This window comes from Bombus vancouverensis, chromosome 11 (assembly GCF_051014615.1).
Source record: "Bombus vancouverensis nearcticus chromosome 11, iyBomVanc1_principal, whole genome shotgun sequence".
Classification (NCBI taxonomy): Eukaryota; Metazoa; Arthropoda; class Insecta; order Hymenoptera; family Apidae; genus Bombus; species Bombus vancouverensis.
Window position 1 is genome coordinate 4,856,072 of NC_134921.1, and position 24,387 is coordinate 4,880,458.

The 24,387-nt window shown below is 32.1% G+C and overlaps 1 protein-coding gene across 3 annotated transcripts; it reads right to left on the reverse strand.

The window, feature by feature from the left end:
• Positions 1-24,074, reverse strand: LOC117161050 (UNC93-like protein). Of its 3 annotated transcripts, none has more exons than XM_033342255.2 (7): positions 23,928-24,074; positions 14,283-14,966; positions 7,903-8,189; positions 2,695-2,920; positions 1,069-1,228; positions 733-1,000; positions 1-312 (listed from the first exon to the last, which is right to left on the reverse strand). In XM_033342255.2, the coding sequence occupies exons 2-7, from the start codon at positions 14,546-14,548 to the stop codon at positions 41-43; spliced, it is 1,479 nt and encodes a 492-aa protein (XP_033198146.2). In that variant the 5' UTR covers positions 14,549-14,966; positions 23,928-24,074; the 3' UTR covers positions 1-40. The 3 variants fall into 3 exon arrangements, with proteins under 3 accessions (XP_033198146.2, XP_076479019.1, XP_076479020.1); XM_076622904.1 differs by lacking the exon at positions 23,928-24,074 and adding an exon at positions 18,450-18,518; XM_076622905.1 differs by lacking the exon at positions 14,283-14,966 and having other exon boundaries at positions 23,928-24,070.
• Between the last annotated feature and the right edge of the window lie 313 nt (positions 24,075-24,387).

Genomic DNA, 24,387 nt, shown 5'->3' on the forward strand with positions numbered 1-24,387 from the left:
TTTCTAATTGAAAGGATTCATTAATTTTATTCTTGTCAACTCAAAGTTTCGTCGTGTCGTTCAATTCGCCATTTGTCACCAATTCGAAATCTGATTTCGATTCTGGAACCGATCTATCGGCTTTCCCAGTCCACTCGATTATACCATAACCAATCATTCCAAGACAGAGGATTGCTATTAGGCAGTACAGCTTCGTTTGAGTGCAGAGGTAAGGACTGTACACGTATGTGATCACAGAACCTGTGGACTCCCACAGTCGGAAGTTCGAAAAAGCGGCTTCTTCTTTGCCTGGGAACAGCAAACCTGACAGAGCTGGAAGTTGCAAAGATATTTTGGTTCTAATTAATTAAAGACGAGAAAACAGTTTTCATGATTGATTAGATAATCTTAAGATGATGGCAAATAATCAAATATTAACAGAGGATATAAATAATAGCATTCTATTTTATGAATATTGTATGGAACTGCAAAATAGTGTCAAATTTATAAAAAGATTATAGAAATATTTTTATATGGATTTAGAAGGAATTAATATTTCCTCCAGTCGATAATGTAGAGAGTATTATATACTACTATCAAATGTTCAGTACGAATTTTGCTTAATCAACAGCTAGTATCATCATATAATGCAATTCTTTTTACCGATAAATGATGAAGATAAAAAATACGAATATATTTTGAAAATATATATTTTCAAAGAAGGATAAACTTTAGCAATTATTTAGTGCTCACCGTTTATTTGTACCAGCCACATAGCGTCACAAAGACCCCATAATCCAGACATCAAAAAGAATATTTGATTTTGATCAGGAGTGGGTTTCCAACGCAAAAGGAAAGTAAAAATTCCCATGTGAATACAAAAAGCTAATATCATCAAAGGTCTTCTTCCTGTTAGTTTCATTATAGATCCTGTACCTAAAGCAGCTATAGCGTTCGTCACACCGAAACAGATCATTACATAACCGATATTGTTGATTCCCCATGCACATGAGACAAATGACTGAAAAAAATTAATGGAATGTATTAAAAAATTTCTAAGCAAGACATAATAGGACTTGGAGGACTTACAGCATTGTAATCAGCGAATAAGAATGCTTGCTCCGCTCCAATGAATATTATTATTGGCAGTATAAGGATCTGGTTTTTCTCCTTCAATAGTTTCAGTGTCACAGCCAACAATTTGAATCCTGACTGGCCTGTCGCTGATCCTGATCTACCTCTGTCATACCTATGAGTAATATGGTTTTATATGTTTTTATAGTTAATTCTTGATTCTTAATTAAATATTTATGTTTTAAAAGATATCTTTAAATAGAAAATTGTTTCTTTACAAAATAGCAATATCTTATTGTGCTTTAAATTGAAAGTTACAGTACCACGATGTTTTTAATTAAACTACATTTCAGAGAGTAAATTTAAAGACAAAGTTATCTCGTAATAAAGTACTAATGATATCTTAACTGTGCGCAAAATATTCATTTAAAATAGCAAGAGAAAAACTTCAATCTGAGTAACGAAAAATTGAAGGAAATTATCCTTTTATATTAGTTAAAATCGAACAGCAATACCAATAAATGCAAAGGACATACGAGATAAATATTTCTATTTTCTTTATTTTTTAAACCATATTTGTGACGAATCGCCATATAATGAAGAATCAAACCAATGTGAATGGTTTTTTTTCATCGTGAAAAATCTCGCAAGCTTAAATTTTGAATGCTCACGTTGCAGCAGGCGTTAGCTTCGATTAATCGTTGAAGTTAGCAGGAGTAATTTTTCAAACGGAAACAATATTGCGCTTCTGCCGCAGCTTAATGTGCTATCAATTTCGGATTCCCGAATACGTCAGGATAGACGTAATTTATGACAATCCGAACAATACATTGCACTCCAATTGTAAGTTCGATCGTGAATTACTTTTCCTTCATTTCCTTTATTTTCCTTTCCTTAATTTTTGTATCTTATTGTTAATTGACGCCTAACGCGTATGTGATATAAATGTATATACAATTCTTTTTTATTATTATATTCAAAGCTAAATTAAATTAGTATTATTACTTGTAATATATTCAGAAATTTTCTAAAATTTAGAATTATTAATATAAAATTGAATATTAAATTTAGATTTGAAATTTAAATTATTTAATTATTCTATAAATATTATAAGTAATATTCTACAGACATTTAGTAAGATAGATTATTTTTTCATAAGTAAAAGAAGATACATATTATATTTACGTATAGAGATATTGAAACTTCATACGCGACCGGTGTATCGGTTTTCAGTATTTTTTTTATGAGGTTTAAATAATTTAGATCTGTTGCAGTTGTTTCGTGAAACGTCCGAGATGGTAAACTTGAAATCTGATACACGTAGAAGTTTACACGGTTACAAAATTTGGCGATTTGAAATTTAAAAAAGTCGAATTATTTTTGGTTTAGAAAGTTATCAGTATGCAGATCCGGAAATTTTTGGTCTTGAAAATTTGGAAATTTAGAAAGTTTGGAATTTGAAAAGTCGAATCCTCCAAAATTTGTAAATTTGTCATTTGGAAATTTAAGTCTTTAAAAATTTTAGAACTTGAAAATTTTATTAGTATATAAATGGTAACTAGTTAGAATTGTATTACGTTTATTTTAATAATTAACAGGGATCATGAAACGGATAATGAGCAAACATAATTTTATTGTTACCTCGAGAGCGAGTCAACTCCAAACATCACAATCAATGAAGCGACTATCATACAGCCCAAATAGATGCCGCAGATTAGATGAATTCTTTCCTCTGGAGGTCGTTCCAAATTCGGACTGTCGTCGGTATCGGAAGTTGCACCGCAAAATTTGGCACCACACGCCTCCGCCACAATGCTACTATTCAGTGTAATATTCGTTGGCACCGTGTCGATTCCATATGAAAGGACTGTGAAAACAATGGGAAAAATACGTTAAATCGTGATATATTACATTTGAAAATGTCAAAAATACATAAATGATAAATTGCCCATCAATAGAATAACTTTCTAACATTTCTGAGAATTATATTTTACACTATCAAATAACAAAAATTTATGACATAATAGCAACGCAAGTATTCTCTTATCATTTATATAATAATTATTATACAATTTCAATGTATTCTCAAAATTGTAATTTTAAGTCATACGAATTTCATTCTAAATTATTTAATTAATTTTCCATTAGAAATAATCTAATTCAGATCAATTGATTTTAGTACATTCTCCAAGAGATCCGCGATCAGGATTAGTTCCGGAGTTGGTTTCGAAAAAATTCAGATCTCCAGTCTTGTTCACGGTCAGCACTAAGCAAGCTTGCAAATGCGTAAATCCCTAGAGGATACTTAAAAATTGATCGGTTTTAACCATTCCCCACATTCCTAATGAAAGTTTTCCACGATCACGAGTCTGTTCTTTCCACACGAATTGCGGAAAATATTTCTAGACGACAATCGTTTTACGATATTAGAATTATGACCTTGGAATCTGCATCCCGCAAACACGAAGGATTCAGTAACGTTTCTTTCGATCTTTCCTCTTTGTAAGTTGATAAGCCATGTTTTAACTCGCCGGAAAACTTCGACGTTCTTGGACACGAAAGAACACTGACCCATTTTCCATTGCACCTTTGATTCTTCCTAACGAGAACTCATCCAGCTTTTTTCGAAGTTCCATAAAACATTCGGAATTTATTATACGATTCTTGCACATTTTTTTCTTTTTACGTACAATATTTCACAGAAATTTTTGCATACATTCTGTATATTATGTAAAATATTCCGAAACTTCGTCACCACTTTAATGAGAAAATCGCGAATTTTGATGGATTTTCACATTTTTATGAATATAATCCAAGACATGGAACCTGAATAGGAATTTGCTTCATCTGTTAAATATTAAAATAAATATTCTACTTTGAACATTTCATATTATATTCATGTTATATTCATACTCATATATATATACATGAATATTTCATTTTTGTATATTATATGCAACGTGTGCATTTCTGCACCTTAAAATTTGCTAAAAATATATAAAAATCAACAGTCTATTAGTGACACACGATTGTCACGATTATATTAAACAGAGTTAAAGTTGAAAACAATCTGGAAATGTACATAGAAATTACAAGATATTTACTGCAGATGGCTGTCACAAATATTTATAGAAAACTTTTATATTGTACATATTGCATGTGTTATATAAAACATTTTGAAATTTCGTTAGCAATGCACCGATACAGGATTGTCATGATTATATTGTTTAAATTTGGAACCAAATTGTTTCAATTTTGAAAAATGTATATGGAAGTTACAAGATTTTTACAATTTTTTTCAGATTTTCTAATTTAAAGATATTAGTATACCTGCAATTAGGCAGATATTTAGTATGAATATAATATAAAAATGGTCTCATTAAATATCGAGTCTTATTAATATAACGGATAATTGTCTGTTTAAATAATTGTGTGATCTATATAAAATATGTAATTGTAATAAATATTTTGTGGCTTTCACCCACATTTTCAGATTCGTTCCAAACTTTACCAATACGATCAGATAATGAAAATTTCAAATGTTTGCATAGCGCACATAATGTGTTTGTAAAAGGTTCCAACAAGTTGGAATACGTTCATGCGCCAATTCTTATTTCTTCGTCTTTAGGACATAGTGTGCAGCTTGTCCGGGGTTTCGCGTGCCTTTGTATCGGACGGAACGTTAAAACTTTCAGGTATCCTTGAATTTCCGGGCATCAAATTGGAAGGCTCGTGAATAAGCCTGGTCCTCCCGTGGGACTCGAACGAGAAGCGAACCAATATACGTTCTCTGTCACTGAAAAGAGAACTCGCAAGTTGCTTTTCGACGCTTCTATACGTTCGATCATTTATTTGTTGGTTTTACGATTGTGAGAAATAAAAGAAAATAATAAAATTCTCGACGTGTTACATCTGTTCAAATAAAGTTATCGAATATCGGCTGTCAAGTTCTGCTATAAACTAGTATCCAGGTTGTCTTTGATTTACTTAGAGATTTTGTTTTCTGTATAATATTTATATGGTGCAGTTCACGCTCTGTGTTGGAACTTCTGCGACTTCTGCGATCTTAGAATTGTTATTAATCAATCAAACTGTGATTAACTCTTACGTTACTAGGTTTTGGATTTCTGTCTTTATTGAATTTTATTGATTTTTTATTTCTTATATAAGATAGAAAGAATAAATTCGGTCTCTGGTTACCAACCACGCTATGTTACGATTCTTTAAAAAGAATAAAGGAACATTCCGCAGAAGGAATTTCTTCAGTCGAAGTTGCCAGTGAGTTGAGTGCAGATCAAAAAAGATAAGGATGACAAACGGATTCCAAGGGAATCGTAGTTCTAGTGCAAAAATCGCAACGTTGGATTGTGTCTGTGTATCTTGCTTTAAAATATACATGTATAAGAAACAATGACATTTTCAAATACGCACTTAATGAATATAACCTGTTATATTAGTGTATTATATTCCGTTAGAATATTACATCATAATTCAGAATTCGAATTTCCTTTACAAAATTATAAGATGAACTATCCAAGCAATTTATAAAACAAAGTAAACGTTTTCACACTATTTTTTAATATTTATTATATTGTATATTATATTATATTTTAATACTTTATTATATTATATAATATTTATTATTTATAATATATTATAATATATAATTTTATTACATTTTAATATATTATATTATATATTATTATGTTATAATAATATATATTTATTAATATGTACTTATATATAGAGAGAGATATTAAGGAAGATTCCAAACATTTTGACTTTGAAATCAGCAATTCACGTGTCCATTTCGCCAAAAAATACTTCTCTAAAAGTACTTGAATGCACAAAAACTCTCTGAAACTGAAAAACGTGTCAGAAGACAACCGATCATATGCTAGAACAACGTTCGATCGTCTGAAGGCAATGACAAATTTTAGCGCAAGCTCTCGCAGATTAATTCAAGCTGTTCTCTGGCGTATGCGTCGCAAAATGGAGATTCGAAATAATCTTCGGCTCAACGGGTTCAGCTTCAAATCGCTTTTAAGCAAATGGTTTTATCGACGACATTATACGATGCACGTGACACGTTACTCTTGCGATTCACAGCTTGTTCCGTTCAAAAAAGAATATAAGTAACATGAGCAAAATGTAACATTACAAACAGGCAGCTTGGTCAATCAATCAGTATTAAAATCTAGCTCAGTTCTTTCCTTCCTTTTTTTCTTTCACACGAAAGAGAATCAGAAAGCTTTACGTTTATTTTGTTTCGTTGTTTTATTGCTCATATCTGAATAGCTCTATCGTTTTAACCCGTTGGTGAAGTTGTGAATTAAAGTTCAGTTTCGAATTTGAACGGCCGAACGCCGTTTTCTGTTATAGCAAATTTCACTGCAATTAAAGTTACTTTATTTTTTTGCACGTAACGAACGTTCGAAGGGGGAACGCATGTATGAACTGATGGGCTGCTGGCGTTAGTAGCGAAGAAAAGAAAAAAATTACATCTGCCTTTATGTCAAAGCGTTTCCGTGGCCAACCAGAAGGGCTTAGAGTCGCTAATGACATCCCTTAAGCGAAATAAAACTTTTCCTATGAATGCTCTCCGCTCCAATTTAAACTATCATAAATGGCATCATAGAAGTCCATTATTATTATTATTAGATTATTAGATATTTACGTATATGAAACTTCGAAAGAATTTTTCGAATCTGATACAAAATAATAGATTAAATGACATGTTTCTGGTTCTTTGTTTCGCAAAATTTTTTAAGCTTGCTCTGAAGAAATGAGAAGGAATGTTCATGAAACGTCGGAACACTGCGTGACATGCTAATGAAAACACGATTGAAACTCGAAGGGCTGTAAATATTATAATAGGAATATGATAGGAATTATTAATACAATAAACGTAAAATGATTTGATGAAAATGATTAAACATACCAAAATTCCTGTAAAACAAAAAAATTGCTCTTGCAGAAAACTATTACTCTACCAAACCTTCCATATTTTCATGTGTATCACATGTATGAGTTCTATTGTAGAAGTTTATTAGATCGCGTATGTTTATGCAAATTCGTATTTTTATAAATATCATTCAATAGAAATTTATTTTATCCATTACATCATTGTAGTGAATACATATATCATTTTGAACATTTTATTTATGTGTAGTGGCTCACAAAAGTATTCGAACAGTTACTTTATAATTTTTTATGAATATACTATGTGCATCACACAAAACCTTTTAACATTTTGTTAGCACTTTAATGAGACACTACTATCGAGATTATGACAGTTACATTTGAAGTCGATCCGAAAATATATATACCTATAAGTTACAAGGTATTTATTACGAACATACATTTAACGAATAAATTAGTATACAGCATAATAGTTACAAACTTATAATTAGTACTAAAAATGGTTATATATTGTGGCTAGTTAATGTGTGGCTAGTTCAGTGAATAATAAATTGACTGTTCAAACATCTCAGTGATCTTTGCAAAAGTGTATGCTTCCAATAAATATATTCTAACTTCTGTATACATCTTCAAATCAAGTTCAAATTTTACCAATATGTACAATCACGATAGTCGTTTCTCGTTTGCTATACTTAGCGTACATGCTGCTAGTGACATTTTAAAATATTTTGTATGACGCATACATATGTAAAAACTTTTTAGGAGAGTTTGAATACTCTCTTCAGCCGTTTCATGCATACACATTCTATGGTTTATGTGGAAAACGTTCTTGTTTTATCTCTCGGTCTTCAACGTCGAGCAACTTGGCGCGTAAAGGCGCAGATTCAAATCTTGCCTCTTGCCAAGAAACATTACAATTATACGCACCTGCCGAAGATATAAGATTCCCCCAGACTTGTGCCATCTGGTAAAACATGAAAAACAGGCCGAAGAATCTCGTGACGAGGACATCCTGGGCTACATTCGATAGAGTGGTGTATGCTTCTGCGACGACCGTTAAATAAGTGCATTTGGCGCACCAGAGTGGCCCTGCACCGATACCAACCATCAACCCAGCTGGTATCATGGTGTAGAATTTTGGGTAGAATTGTGCAGCCATAAACGGCACGTAAGTCAGAATGGACAATGATATGGTCCATTTACAGCCCAGCCAGCTGTAATGAGATACGAAGCGGGGATAAGATTGTTTCTACGTTTGTCTACTGTGCTTTCAACCTCTCAGGTTATCAAATGTTCTTTGTAACGTTTTCGTGTTTCAAAGTACTCGAGTAGTGTGTTCAGTTTAACAAGTTGGACCACGTAGAAAGTTCGACAGAATGGTACGGTGGAATTCCATTTAACTGAACTACGTCTACTGACACGGAAAATTTAGTTACTGCCTGATTAAGTGAATTTCTGCATGCATTAAATTAAATTACTCTCTTATCCCAATATGAACCAAAATTATTTAAACCAGAAATCATGAAATGAGGAGGAGTGAATTCGTATTATACGAATCACTGGAGTATAAATTTGTTTGTATTCTTGATGAGGCAAACGGAATTCTACTGTACAAGCTTGTCAGATTGCAGATGTTTATGCAAAGTCATAGTTTTATAAATATAATTCAATAGAAATGTGTTTTATCAATTGCATTATTGTAGTGAATACATTAAATAAACAAAAAATAAATTTTTGCACTTTACATATATTTGTCTTTAAAGTTTTCGTAAATGATCTTAAAAATATATGCAGTCCACTAGTACCACTTTTAATTTAGAATTTACAATTATAATTTACATAATTCTATACTATAACTAATTTGAAAGTTAAAAATGTATCTCAACCAGTTTACGTTTTTCAAGCTTTCATGGAATGTTTGCGAAGATTTATAAAATTAATTGGTTCATTAACAAGGTGGCAAAATCTTGAAAAGCAGTATATTTCATCTCTTTGTTCATTGCATAGGTAACTGATTTCTTCTTTTATCATATAACAATAAATAAACGCGCTGGAGTATCGGATTGTCAAATAGGGTTAAAAGTTAATCCGAGGTACGTATTTGACGTTTACCACAGATATGATGCAAAAGATACAAAATCGAAGATCAGAAAGAAAAAGCTTGATAACAAGTCTATCTCTGTTGATTTTTTTATTTGGATGGATATCGCTTGTTGACTGTAAGGGATCATATTAACATGACATGGTTGCAATGACAAACAACATGTTATATTTTTCAGTTATCTTTTTGATATACGAGTCATTCAGAAGCTCAGATCATACATTCAGAAGCGCAGAAAGGTGATGTTATAAACGTAATTTTTCAAAATTACCTTAAAATTTCCTATTATTTGTCTCATCTATTTGCAATAGATGAAACCTCAGAAATTAAATCATTTGTTTCTTGGAAATTGAACATTAATGGTGTATTCGATTAACGAAATCAAGAAATTAACAAGAATGGAGTTGATTAGTTTGGTTTTTGAGTGGCTCATACATTAATAATTTTGTATATATTACGAGAAGAATTAAATAAAAGATGCCTTTTAAAAATTTTTTAAATTCACAAAGATTTTACAAGAAAGATTGATGGCTATAAACACTTTTATTCTTTACTCTACACACTTTACTTAATACTGAAAGAAAAATTGATAGGAATATTAAAACATACATTTTTGGCGCACAAGCCAGATTACCGGAAGCGATTCTGAAGATAGATGGTGATACTGAGTAATGGTGAGAATTTCATGGGCGATAAAATTCGATAATAAACTTTACTACTTCCATGCTGTATAACCGGAAGCAGTCTCACGAAGAAAATTGTCGGCGACTCGTAAATCGCAATCGACGACAAGATTCTTGAATTCTTCTGAGCTTTCAAAATCATCGGACACGAATTCCAGTCTGGACACAATTTCTCCATTTTTTTTCTCTCATAAAAAGAGAAGAAAAGGAAGGAATATAAACCACTTCTTTTCCTAGTTTACGAATTAGCGACGCACGCAATTTCATTTTACACGATTCTACTAGTTTACTCGAGCCTGCAAACGCAATACAATGCGGCACATTAGAAAACACAAAGAATGAACGCCCTTTAGTCGCGACTCTTGATCCTTTTAAAGTAAATGAGTTATGTGCGCTCGGACAATGCCGAGGTGAAAAGCGGAACAACGCCGCTACTATTCGCAATGTCTCTTAAATATGCTGTAACGCTAAGACACACGCATCTATTCTGTTTCAAAAGTGATACAATTCAAGCTACTTTATATAATTCACCAAATTCGGTTATGAAATTACAGTCACCGTAATGGAACATCTGGTGAATGTTTCACGACCCTTCGACGTTGTTATTAGAAATTGTTATTGTCGCGAAAAATTACGAGATTGAATTTGAGACGGTGCTATATCTTCTTGCAACTTCGTTGATCGATAATTTTTAATTATGTCACGGTTTGGATTAGGTTTCTACATAGACGCCTTTATTGATTTAAAGTCTTCTGTCGAAGAAACTTTAAATGCTGAGAGAATCCTGGTATCTGTTGGAGATTTAGTTACAAAACTGTCTTCGAAGTGGGTTAAGAATGGTTTCGTTCTTGGGAATTATGATGGAATATTCTACGTAGAATGAAAGAGATCTTTGTAAATTTTGTAGTGCCGATCTGAGATTTTTATCGAGTTTTCCAAGATAATTTCTACTAAAAGTTTCCAATAAATTTGAAAATTGTAGTATCTGTGACATACATATCTTTGTAGATTTTTTATTGTCAATCTGTGATCTATACTGAATTATTTCAGATGATTTTTCACTGAGGTTTTAATTAATTATTAGATGCAGGAAAAAGCATACTCCTGCAAATTTTTTAATTTGAACATCACTTGGTGATTGATATGTATATATCGTATAATATATGTATATATTGGAAATGACAAATGGGCTGCTAGATTTTGAAATATATTGCTTTCAAAATTACACGATAAATTTACGAAATTTTCTAGAAGTCGACAGCAGAATTGACATTATAATATATGATAATGTTTTCGAAATGTTCTTAAGCATCATAAATCACATATTTTATCCCGAAATTAAATAAAATCCTAAGTTTGATAATATGAGAGTAATTAAAGACGTTCTTGAGTATCAAATTGCTCTTTTTTAAAAAATAGAAAATGTGACTTAAATTTTTCCTCTGTGGTCTTCTAACAATTATTAAATATACTTTCTTTCTCGTAATCACAAAAGGATTCCAAATAATTATTCTCAAGTGTTCGACAAATTTTGATTATGCTTTAATCTTGCGATTTAATAAATGGTCTGTAAATAAATCTATCTATTAGATCCTGCATTTAATTCCACGATATATATATGTAGTATCGTGGACAAAAGGCCTAAGAAATATCGGGCGAACTATGAACAATGTCGCGAGAGCCGAGGCGCCGCCGGGCCCATCAATGTGTCATCGGTCTTTTCAAGTGCATAGTTTCGTGGAAAAGACCTACGTGACCCTGGCTACGAGCGTCTGCAGAACACGTATGCGGTGGGCCTAGGAAAAAGGCAATAGAATGGGACAACGGCCAGAGAGGGTCAGTCGAAGAGCAGAGTGTTAGTCGAGAAACAGAGCGCGAGTCGAGCGGAGACGGAGGTTGCGAGTGGCGTTGCCGAGAGAGTGTGGATTGCGCTGTTTTCTGTACGTTTGGTATGAATAGTTCAAGTTAAGCCACAATCGTCTTTTCTGTCTGATTAACATCTCTATTGTCCACTCTTTGTGAACATATTACATCACGATATTACATATAAAGGATATAAAAGAAGATCATATATATCTTTGATTGACGCACAAACGAAAGATGAATAATCGTGACTTTTCATTAAATTGTGGATGTTTTGACAAACATTTATTCTCAAATAGGAAGATATTTCTTTCATTCACTAAATATTGTAAGTGATTTACTTTGTATACTCTATATACAGGGTGGTTGGTAACTGGTGGTACAAGCGGAAAGGGGGTGATTCTACGCGAAAAAAGAAGTCGAAAATATAGAATAAAAGTTTTTCGTTTGAGGCTTTGTTTTCGAGAAAATCGACTTTGAATTTTCGCTCGGTACGCGTGCACTTTATCACGTCTCGTTATAACGGATCTCACTGTAGATCGTTGTCTCGATGGAAAAATTAAAAAGAAAAAAAAAATTAAACAAAAATTTTTATTCTATATTTTCGACTTCTTTTTTCGCGTAGAATCACCCCCTTTCCGCTTGTACCACCAGTTACCAACCACCCTGTATATATATGTCGGAGATGAAAGGACAATGGAGTCTTCCCTTTGAAATTTTGGGAAAATCCCTTAACACTTTAATCCAGATTCTACCATAGTCGTAATTAAGCAATTTTTCGTAATTCAATCCGATTGTATTTGTTCAAGATTTGTAATAATGAGCTTGGGCTCGAGACGACAGCCAGTCGCCGAACGTGGCCCCTAGCTTTCCTCAGACACAGTATCGTCAGTAACACATTATATATTTAAAAAAATCGCAGAAAAACGTAGACTTAGAAGAGTATGGCAGACCCATAGAACACTTGACGACAAACGCAAACTAAATAATGCAACTAGGAATCTAACCAAAATCATTAAAAACTATAAAAATGACTGTTTCCAAAAATATCTCGCCAATCTGTCTCCCACAGCTGACTCCAACTACTCACTATGGAAGGCTTCCAGGAAACTCACGGGTCAAAATTCTCAATGCGAGAATTGATTGTAAAGTACTTGTAAATAAAAAAAAATCTTTACAGTACATGTTCAGCTAGCCTGAGGACCCGCTATAAATCTTAGGATTTTGTTAACTAAGGTCCTTAAAACGGACAAACAGTCCTTATTCTAACAGTCCCTAAATCACCACCTATTACGGGAAGACACGGGAAATCTGTTTTCTCACGAACGACGCTTCCCGCTAGCAACTTTCTCTCAAGGGCGGCTAGCAACCTCTCTAACCACCAACATAGAAATTAACCAATTAACAGCAACGTCCATTTCTCTCACTTTCCGAACGAAGGCTTTCCTCGACGAATCCGATGATCTCGTGTCCTTAGACACACCCCATCATAGTTTTCCTCTGCAGCATCATCGTGACGGAAAGACATTCACTCGTGAAGTCTCATTAGCGAATTATATAGCGTCTTAACAAAGATTTAGTTTAGTAATACTTGTACCGTAGACAAGGAAGATGAGTATAGCTTGGACTTTGGAAGAAAGTGCATTTTGTTATCTCGTTGACCGCGGATTCGTTATCGAACCTAAGATCATTGCCATTAGTGTAGTATCATGGATGAGGAGCCTAGCTAAGACAAAAGACAAGTGGTTGCTAGGGGACAATAAACGAATTAACAACAGTACAAGTTGAGATGTCAAAGAGTGCAGATTGCGTTGATGAGATTGATGAGAGTCGTTGATTAATTACTTAGTTGTGTTGATTATTATACGTTTGCTGCGATTAGTTCATGTTTAACGAACATTATTTTCTGTTCAATTAACACCTATTCAATCTACTTATCATTAATAAACTAATTAAAGTAGGCACGATACTACATTAGCATCTCGAGTATCTAATTACCACGGTTACTTGTCAAATTCTGTAATAATCATATTTGTATTAGTAAATATCTTCTCTATTGCATAACAACAATGTCTAATCCAAATGAAGATTCGTTTCACGCCCCTAACCCTAATCATAATGTGAACCCGACATATATATATTTCTTTACATTATGTGCATGCTGTACATTACTTCAAATTTCCTATAAATGCATAAAAATCCGCGATCATCTTTTCTCTTTTTCTTAGTACACGTACAGTGATTCACAATTAATATTCGGACATTCTATGAAACTTAAGCATTATTTAACTTATTGCTGTTCATTTAAAAAGTATATACAGTACATAATATATTAAAACGTATGCTTTTGCCAACTTCGATATTTGTTTTAATATATTAAAAATAAATTAACTAGTTAACTATTATAAACGAATGCATACAATAATAATGTCCCGCATTCTATAGTGTTCGAATATTAATATAAATCATTGTACATATTTGGAATTGATCAATGTAATATATTATAACATCCAGTTATTAAAAGCATCCCGTGTAATAATTGATTATCAAAAAAATAAGGAACATATTTGGAATTGATCAATGTAATATATTATAATATTCAGTTATTAAAAGCATCCCCTGTAATAATTGATTATCAAAAAAATAAGGAACTACATTACCTTATAATCAGAGTCGGCAGAAAGATATTGCTGAAGATCAGACTGCCATAAATTGACGCCAGCGTGAAGGTACCCAACGATCCATCGGCATTAATCGAGCTCTGTAAATTCGTCGCCCCCATGAATGCCGTGAAGTTCACCATAAACGCGATTCCAATTATCAGAACGTTCCTCGTGATACGCCATCGTTCAATAGGTTTAAAGCCAGTCCTCTCCGATCGTACTTTCACAAATTGTCCTGTCGTGTCCGTTTTATCCAACGACATGATTCGTTTCACGTTTCTCCCGCGATTTTAATTACGATCGCGACAAATCCTTCCGCCAATGTCTGGCGTTGAACACGTTTTTAGGATCACGTTCGACGTTCGCGCGACACCGCATAAAAATGTGTCTTCCACAAGCAAACGGCACGTATCGACCGATACACCGACGATCAGACGGCGAGTGATGAAATTTATTGGCAGCTTGACTGAAATATTACCGCGATATCACTGCGAAGGTCCGACGTTATCAATGGTCCTCTTCGAAGGATTATGTATTACACAATGGTCTAGCTCTGATCATTGGGTAACGATCTTCGAGCGATATTCACAAAATCACGAGCGAATGATTAGGTAGTTCGGGAAGTAACTTCGATCTCATAATTGTTGTTTGTTGTAAAGTGAGTTTCCTTTATTGGGGCGCCTGCAACAAAAAGTTACAATCGTTCTAACGCAGTTTACGAGCTTCGATGAGCGCAATCGTGCTTCTTGTATTAGAGAACACGTGCATAAATTTCATCATAATTTTCTTCCATTTGTATTCATTTCGGATAATATTTATTCTGTGGTATTGAAGATATTTGGCCAACTTGTTATATCTTTTGTTGGTACGAGACGAACAGAGTTTAAAAATAGAATTATTTTATTATGACAGATAACAGTCTGGAGGTTAAAAATCTTTCAGTTCGAAAATTATCCTCATTCAAAGAACGATAGAATATTTAATATTCAATTTCACTTTTGTGTTAGATAAGTTTCTTATGACTGTAGATAATACTTTCGTAATGTAGTGAGAAACAGAATTAATCTAATTTTCGTAATACGAAAGTTTCAAATTGGAGAAAGTAATCTCTGAGCAATTTCAAACACAGAAGTTTTCTTTAATGAAAGTTTAAATAAAATCTCTTTTATATTTGCATGTAATATTATTCCTTTATACAATAGCTCTTTTATATTTTATAGTTATAAATATGAACATTTTTGTAGCGAGAAACAGAACTTTTCTAATTAATTACAGTTTGAAAGTCTGTCTGTATGAAAATTTATTAAAAATTCCAGTAGAAAGAAGATTTAAGCAGTGAATAAGTATCAAAATTTGTGAATGTACTATTCTCCAAGATTTCTAATTTTACTTCTCTGTTCAACGATTCCTTTGAACTATATAATTTGAAATATACATAACGCACTATAATGGTTCCCATGGAAAGCGGAGTTTATTCAGTTCCCTTAATAATTTAAAAAATGATTAAATACTATTTTCTAGAATATTTTTAATACAAAAATATTACAGACTTTTCTCTCATAAAGTACTCAAAGTAAAATAGAGTAAATATCTATCTTAAATTTGAAGTTTATAAATGGAGACGGGACCAATCGTCCCTGTCTCGTAGATAAGGTAAATTTTATCGACCAATAGCTTCCTATTATCTATCGATAATGACACACTGGCATGATGAAATGGATTTAACCTGCAAGATAACCAACCTGTTTACGTTCCATTGACGGGCTATACGTTATATAGCTATGCATCGAGACACGAAGGGTAGTATAAGTTATTGACACAGCGATGTTTAGTATGAATGGCAAAGGAGTAAATTTATCTTAGTGAATGATCGAGTGACTCTCATTATGAGGTAAGTTCCATCCGACATTAGTATGACTACACACGTCACACTCTATCATTATGATGATATTAGCACCTTACGCACAATAGTTTAACTTGTCCATCAGAGGTATTACGTCAAGAAATTACGGGTTTATGATTTTACTTTTATTAAGATTTAAGGTTTTATTAAAGGATTAAAAGGCCAAAGATAGATATGTTAATTTGGGAACTATGCCAACTTCGTTGACTGTATTTTATTTTAAAATATAAAATAAACGTAGAAATTATTTATTTTACACTTTATTATGTATATATTATTTTACAATTTATTTGTAAAGAAAATGGGATAAACATTTTTTATGCACGATCCTTTTAAATCTTATTAATTATTAGACATTTTTATAATTGAGTCGATATATTATTTCGTAATCTTATTCGGATACTTTTTATATTTTTACATGCGTGTAAATATAAGTTATTATATAACTTAACGAAACACTGGGATCAATATTTGGAGGTTCGAAAGTATCAAAAATAAAGTATCCTCGAATTATAATATTCTATTAAAGCATTCCAGTTCTGAAACTTTAAGAATACAGAGGAATGATAGAGAGTTAACCAAGATGAATACACCATTCTTCACTTTGACGTTTACATGATACTTTTTCCCACCTTTTCAAAGTATTTTCAATAAGATGTTGGTTGATGATTGCTTTCGGAGTGGAATTTCCCGTTCAGTGATTGATAAGAGAGATCAAGAGGGGAATGTTAAAAGCACGATGTACAGACATTGAAAAATGTACCACAGGTGGAGGAAGAGAAATGAAGTTTATTGAAAGAAGCACGAAACGTGTATAACAACTGTGGCACCACTTTGTGGAAGATTCTGTTAACTTGCTGAAAAATAATGTATATTTTCCTATAGTTGAAGTGCTTTATAAGTCATTTTTGGTATATATAAATCTTATTAGTTTCCTCAACTCTGTCGTTTTTGTTTTTTATACCTAAAACAAAGACTTAAAATTGATTCTTAGTGCAAGCTGCTTAACAAAATTTGTATTAGAATGTTACAAACAATATTATGAATTTTATTTAGTATTCAAACTGATTTAAGAATCAGTATATTCAACAACTATTAATATTATAAACAAATATAATATATTACAACAGAATTGACATTAAAACACAAATAACTCGTTTAACAAAATTTTTATAAAAATTTCATGAGCAATACCATAAATACTATTCAGTATTCCAACCAACTCAGAAGTCAAGAATAAAACACAATAAATTTGTATTAAACTAGGAGAACAGAATCGATATTAGAGCAATAAAATTTCCATGAAATGGATGTTTAAAGTATGCTAAAATATTCGATCCAGCTACGAACAATTTTTAATATGGAATCTCGAGGATAGGATAAATGTCGAGAAGAGGAATGCACATATGTCTGTTTCGATATTGCAACATTCAAACCGTTGAATATGAATATTTATATCGACACATGGACGATTGAGACAAGTTACACGATTTACGCAGCTCAAGATGGTGATCTCAAGGTTAGCGGTTGCAGGAAAAACTATGATTTTAAGAAAAATTGCATAACTGTAGGATATTTTCATTTGTAATCGATTAATAGATAATTTAAATAAAGGTTTGCATTATCAACGTTCTATCGCATTCTCCGGTTAGCTCGCATGTATGACTAACAGTCTGGATCTATTTGCTATTATTCACTTAATACAATAACTATTCATTTAGAAAATATATTCTAACTATATTTTAATTAATAATAGAAATAAATAAAATATTTTAAACTTATCAATCAACAAAAAATAAAAATCAATAAAATTAAAATCAATTCAATGAAAATAAAAAAGGTTGAAAAGTTTGTTTCCGTACTATTTTTTAAACTATACTCTAATAAAAAATTAAAAGGATTATTCAAACTCGTCTCTAACTAAACAATCTCTTTTCATACAGCGTACATAAGAAAAATTCCAAAAACAATTTTTCTTCATATATGGCCAACTATAAAAACTCGGCAGAAATCTCAAACTATAAATAAACTTATCTAGTAGCATGAAATAAAGCCACAAACACACGTTTCTTTGTTCAAATATAATCGAAAATTAGTCAAGGTTAAAGCCGCGACTAATATGATGAAAATTAAGAATCAGTGCAACCTTGGACTAACAATACTTTCAAAAAAATAAAATTAGACAATATCAACATTCACTTCGAACTTAAACACGAATAGATGATCAGTATCGATTGTGTATAATTGATATCGAGACGTACGATTGTCTTAACAAACAACACGTCCTTGAAGATCTTTATTCGTTGCTCCTTTCACGAGGTTCGTTCTGGAACTGAATACATTTTCAATTGCACTGATATACGCCTGGCTAGCTACCTATCATACGACCTTACAATTACGGTGCTGCAACCGGTTACCATGGATTCGTATAGGAGATTGTAAAACGATTGCGTGAGTTGTGAATGTTTGAGAGAAATAATTCTTAATGCATGTGTAGAATCACGTAGGAACTTTGTTGACTTTAGAATGATTACTTTGATTCATCAACTTTGAGAATAAAGATATAAGGGGAAGCTACAAGAAGAAGATATAAGAAGATAGTTTTCATTACCATAAATTATTGACTGATATTAATCTACTAAAGGCCAGCGTTGCATTAACGCAACACCTCCTCGTAATATTTTCCGATTAATATACATTGCCAAATTCTGCTTTTTTTTAACATTTCTTTCTTTTTTTTTTTGCTATTATTTTTCCATCTTGATTCTACAATTTTACTAAATTTTAAGATATGTTAAATAGATTCTAAATTTCAAGAAATTGAATTATGATAAACCATTGCTTGGTCCTTAATTAAACATTATAATTAGTATGTCGTGGAGTAAATGTGGAGTCGGTCAAGGATTCTAATATCCACCCTGCTTAAAAGAATTGTTGTTGGCGTATTAATGAATCCAAGCAGAAGTGTAAAATCCTATACGTTTGAGAGACTTTGATAGAATAATAAAGGTTGATTTTACAACAGTTATTTAAACAAATGCACAGATATAACAAGTGGATATAAAAATCAGGGTGGTACAGAAAATGGACTTCTTTGGTAATTATCATAGCAAAAAGACTCCCAAGAACATTCTTATGAGAAAAATACGATAATAAGAAATGATGCATTATTAAAAAGGACCATGTGGCTCTTTAAGCACCCCTGTAGGTAAGTGTTATCGATCACTACTATCCTAGTACACTAAGGGTTAATAGCACTGGGAGCCGAAATACTCTTGACTTTAATATTAACAGCAAAAAGAAAACACTATAACCCATTTCCCGAAAGAAGAAAAAAAGTGTTACTATTTTCTTCTCTTTCCTTACCATCCTTTTTTACTATCAATCTTTTATACAAAACACTGAACGATTAATCGCATAAAGGAACTCCAACTGCGAAATTAATTATCTTAAAGAACCCTAGAGGAATAGTCTCGTTAAATAATCCTCAAAAGTAGAAACGTCGAGTTACTAAATCGGTTTATCCAAAGAGGTCTGACTAATTATTTCTAATTTCCTGCGTTGAAGCTACTCCATCATCTACAGCCCCTGGATACGTGTGTTCTGCTATCGAAAATTAAAGAAAATTAACATAGCTAGGTTCCATGGAAACAGAAAAGCTATTAAGTATATTGGCAACTCGGTTCATGATCCGATTACGTCTTCGTTGCAGCGGAAATTTCGAAAAGCAACAGTGGTGTTCCACAAGATAGACGTCCCATGTTACAATTTGTATGCGTCATTTTCATGCATTTGCATACTTATCATATTTGGCACCGGCTATAACAGCTTTAATAGGCACATAAGAAATTAGACGAGTAATGTATTGATGGCGACGCCAAGTGATTGTACTTTAAAAATATGATAAATCGGATTTTGAATGTTTTTATCAAGAAGTAGTTCTAAAACTCAGTAAATTTATTCGATCAATCCTATGCTACCAAAATTGTCTTTTTCTTTGATTTTCCTGTCATTCATCAAATATTGGGATACGTTTTTCTTCATTGCTTTATATTTTTTATATCTCTATATTTATATATAAATATATATATTTCTTATTGTAAAATATAACGTATTACTGTCTGAATTGTACATTTTAATTAATATTTCTAGAACGTACTGTTAATCAGATGATTACGGAATTTCATTTCAAAGACACGGGTTTTGTCCAAAATATGAAATCAAATATCGTATATTGTATAAAATTGGAGAATTCATCTACATATGTTATATGTTGCTTCAATCACGCAGTTTTTTATACTTTCTAAAATTTTCAATGTTTTGCTTGTGATAATATTAAACGATTTGTATAATTACATTATATTCATCAACGTAATTCGTCAACTCATCAGCTAGTTTTAGACTTACATCTTCAAGCCTAACAAGTTTTTTATTTTCAATTATATCATATCACTTTTCTACTTAATTATTAAGTAAAACAAAAGTAATGAGATCAACAAGAATGCACTTATCACATTTTTCCCGTAATCTTCAATTATTTAAATCACTATAAAATCATTCTTACTATCCTTTCGATTTAAACAGAGGAATGTAAAAAATCCATCGGAAAGAAATCAACTAGTTGCCGCTGAGTAAAACGCCGCGGCATTAAAACAGGATCGTAGTCGTTAGAGTTGGAGTTAATTTACCGATCGATTGCCACATTATTCCTACGAGAGTACGATTTAACATTCAGATTTATTTCAAACTCGGGACTATTTCTGCCTCTTAACGTTTCGAAATTGTAATCCGAACGAATCGCCACAGAAACAACGTGCACCAGCTTCTGTGACCGTATCAAATTTATGCTTTAATCCAGGAGTCGACGATCCTCGAATTTCAAGGCTTTAATTAACAGTAAACAGCGATTTATATTCGTGCCACGAGATGTATTTCGTGTAACCTGGAATTTCGCAGAACTTCGACGTTCTTTCACGCCAAACGTCACGCCTTTTTTAAATCATAAGTCTGTAGTGTTTGAACCATCCTGTAAGTAATGTGGTTTCTCGGAGAGTTGAAAGTTATTGTAGAAGCAGTGGAATTTGTTGCGATAGAAATTTTAGGAAAAGGAAATTGAAATTTTGGCTTCTCTTCATAATTTTGCAATTAAACCACACTATGTACAATATTTTCAAGTTTCCTTAATTACTATCAACCTAATTACTATCACATAAATTAATTAGGATGTCCTGGAACAGCCATCCACGTCTACATTCTTCGCTCCATACGATCTAGTAGAATCATGTAATTATATTTTTCTTACATTAACATACTTAACATTCTTCAGACACGATATCACGTTTCATAGACTTAATTGCTTTCGAAAATATCAGCCAATTATTATATACCACACCTAATCGACAATAATTACACGGTTAATTTATTCCAATTGACTTTATGAAATCTTGCATAATTTTGTAACGAATAATGCGTAGTGTCTCTTATGGCATTGTTCATGATTCTGTATAGAAACGACACGACATTGGGATCGATACTAGGATTACAAACAGAAACGTCAGGTGCATGACGATATCTGTCGCGTCAGATGAAATTTCCTCGAGAGCAGAATATTTCCCGAGCGACGAATTCATGTAGTACGCTGCCACGACAATTTTTCAATAATTTTCCCTTCGAGGACTGGATGATGTTATTCTAAACGGAAAACCGGTGGCTTCTATGTTTGTCACAACGTTTTTCCATCGAATTGGCAATCGTTGGAAGTTGACACGAATTTCAATTCGCAATTAATGCCGAATGAGGCAGAGTAATGACATATACGGTAAAGCAGATACGTGGTTAATTACTTTGTTCAGTGACAGGATCGAAACTCAGTCGAATACACATTCAATACATTATATGGAACCTCAGAGGAAGAAAACAATAAATCACATTTTCCATTTTTGATAAAAGAACAGTTTTAGAGACCAGTACGTTGCCAATTAGTTTTCTTGTTACTGAAATTGTACTATTATTTGTTTTTGACGTTCAACATTTATTTTCCTACCCTCTTTATAATTTATAAAATGTTGTTCGTAATAATAAAATATCAAAAATATTAAGAGAAAAATAAAATTCTATAAAAATTCTTAACAGTTACATATTACACTTATACAAAAATTTGGCAGTCACATCTTTGAAAATTAAGAGGTTTTTCCCACTTTTAACTATTTTATATTAAAATATTAAGATTCAATCATAAAAAGACAGTACAATAAAAAATCTTTTCTATAACCGCCATATTTTTTTTCATGTTTTGTTTTCATGTTTTTCATGTATTAATATAAAATTCAGAGAATAATTGCACCACAAAAGCTATTGGATTTCGCATACAGAAGAAATTTATCCTATTCCTAACGCTGAAACATACATATACATATATACCTACTGTTTTAATTGCGAGATAATTACACCATAAAATTTACCAAGTTTCATTGAGAAAAAGTACATTCAAGTTTTTCTTCTACGTTATTATTTCATTTTCTTACTTCTAATGTCTGAATGTACGTTCTGTTAATTACAAATTAATTATTTTGTTTAGAGGAAAACAAAAGAAAAAATTCATACGTATATATGTAGCAAGTTTGCTATTTGGAAACGTACCCTGTTAATTACAAAATAATTACAGTGCATCTACCAGCGTTTCGCTTAAAATATAAGAAAAATACAATTCAGGTCTGCTTTCCTTATATTTTCCAATTATAAAATAATTGCAATAAATAATATTATGATGTTATAACTATGGTTCATAAATTACATTAAAAGGGCACTACAAAAGTTTACGATGCTATATTCAGTAGGGTTAAAATACTACTTTATTAATTACGAATTAATTAAATTTAAAGCTTAGTTGGTTTCATTCAGAAGAGAAAGGATTTCGTAGGTAGCAATAACAGACAATTTTAATATTTCTTGCAATTAGGCATAGAATTGAATAAAATTGCTAACTGAAATGAATGCTAACTATTTAATTGCAAATCAGGGAAAATATTGCATTTCGGATTATTAGGATATAACCCCACGTCATAGAGACTGAGTTTCGTTCCCATCAAGACGTAATTTAATAATTTTAGTCATAGATATGTGAGGTCCGCGATTTTTGCTTCGTTTTGCTTCTCTTTTGAGGATTTCGCTTGGAAAAGGATAATTTGAGTAGAGATGCAACGGTTGGACTAGTTCGTACTATAATACTTGTAATATTGCTGGATTGACTAGATGACAATTTGTACATTGCATGTTCTTTTTCAGTTTTATAATTTATAATTGCAATCACATAATTTCATGTTAAGTAGGATATAATTGCGATATTAAAACAAATTTAATGAGTTAAGTTAATTAAATAATATACGCATTTTTAAAAGTGATTCATCCCATTACTTTACTACAAAAGTTAGTAAGTATTATTATACTTCAGCACTTTAAAAATATTTAAACAAATGTTTCTAACACGAAATCTAGCTTACATAATTTTATATTACAATATATATTATACATACATAATTATAATAAAGAGTGGTGTAGTAAAAAAAGTGGATTCAATGAAAGTTCAATTAAAGTCGACACTAATTTTGATAAAAATTCACGATTAATATTTTTAGTAATCGCTGCAACAAAGAATCCGGAATCTGTCATTTTGACAAGTTTAATCGTTCTAATGTTAGAAACAAGCTTCATTTCGTCAATAATTATTCTACATATCTTACCTTTGAAGTTGAATCGATGATTATTTTTTCTTTAAACCCTTGATACGTCTCTACCAGTTCAACTTGCTCTATTTTTCCTTTCTTTTATCCGAAATCGCGCCGCAAATCGCTCGCAGGTGCGCAACGAGTGAAATAACACTGATCGAACACGAAACCTCGCGGTCAAACCTTCATCCTGTTCCGCCCCACCTCAACATCTTTTCACAGCGAGAGAACAGCTATTTGAGTAGGGATTTCGATGCTTATTGAGTCGAACCGCGGCTATCTGTATTCCAAACACACGGTCGATTGTTACATCTCGTATTTGATCCGGGGATTCGCCATTTTTTGCGATTTCCTTATAGATGCGAGGAAAATTCGATTTGGAAGGGGAGCTCAACGTATTTGGTTCCTCGGTTATACATATGTTTGAATCGACCAATTCGAAAGCATGAGTTTGCTCCCGAAATTTTTTAAAGGA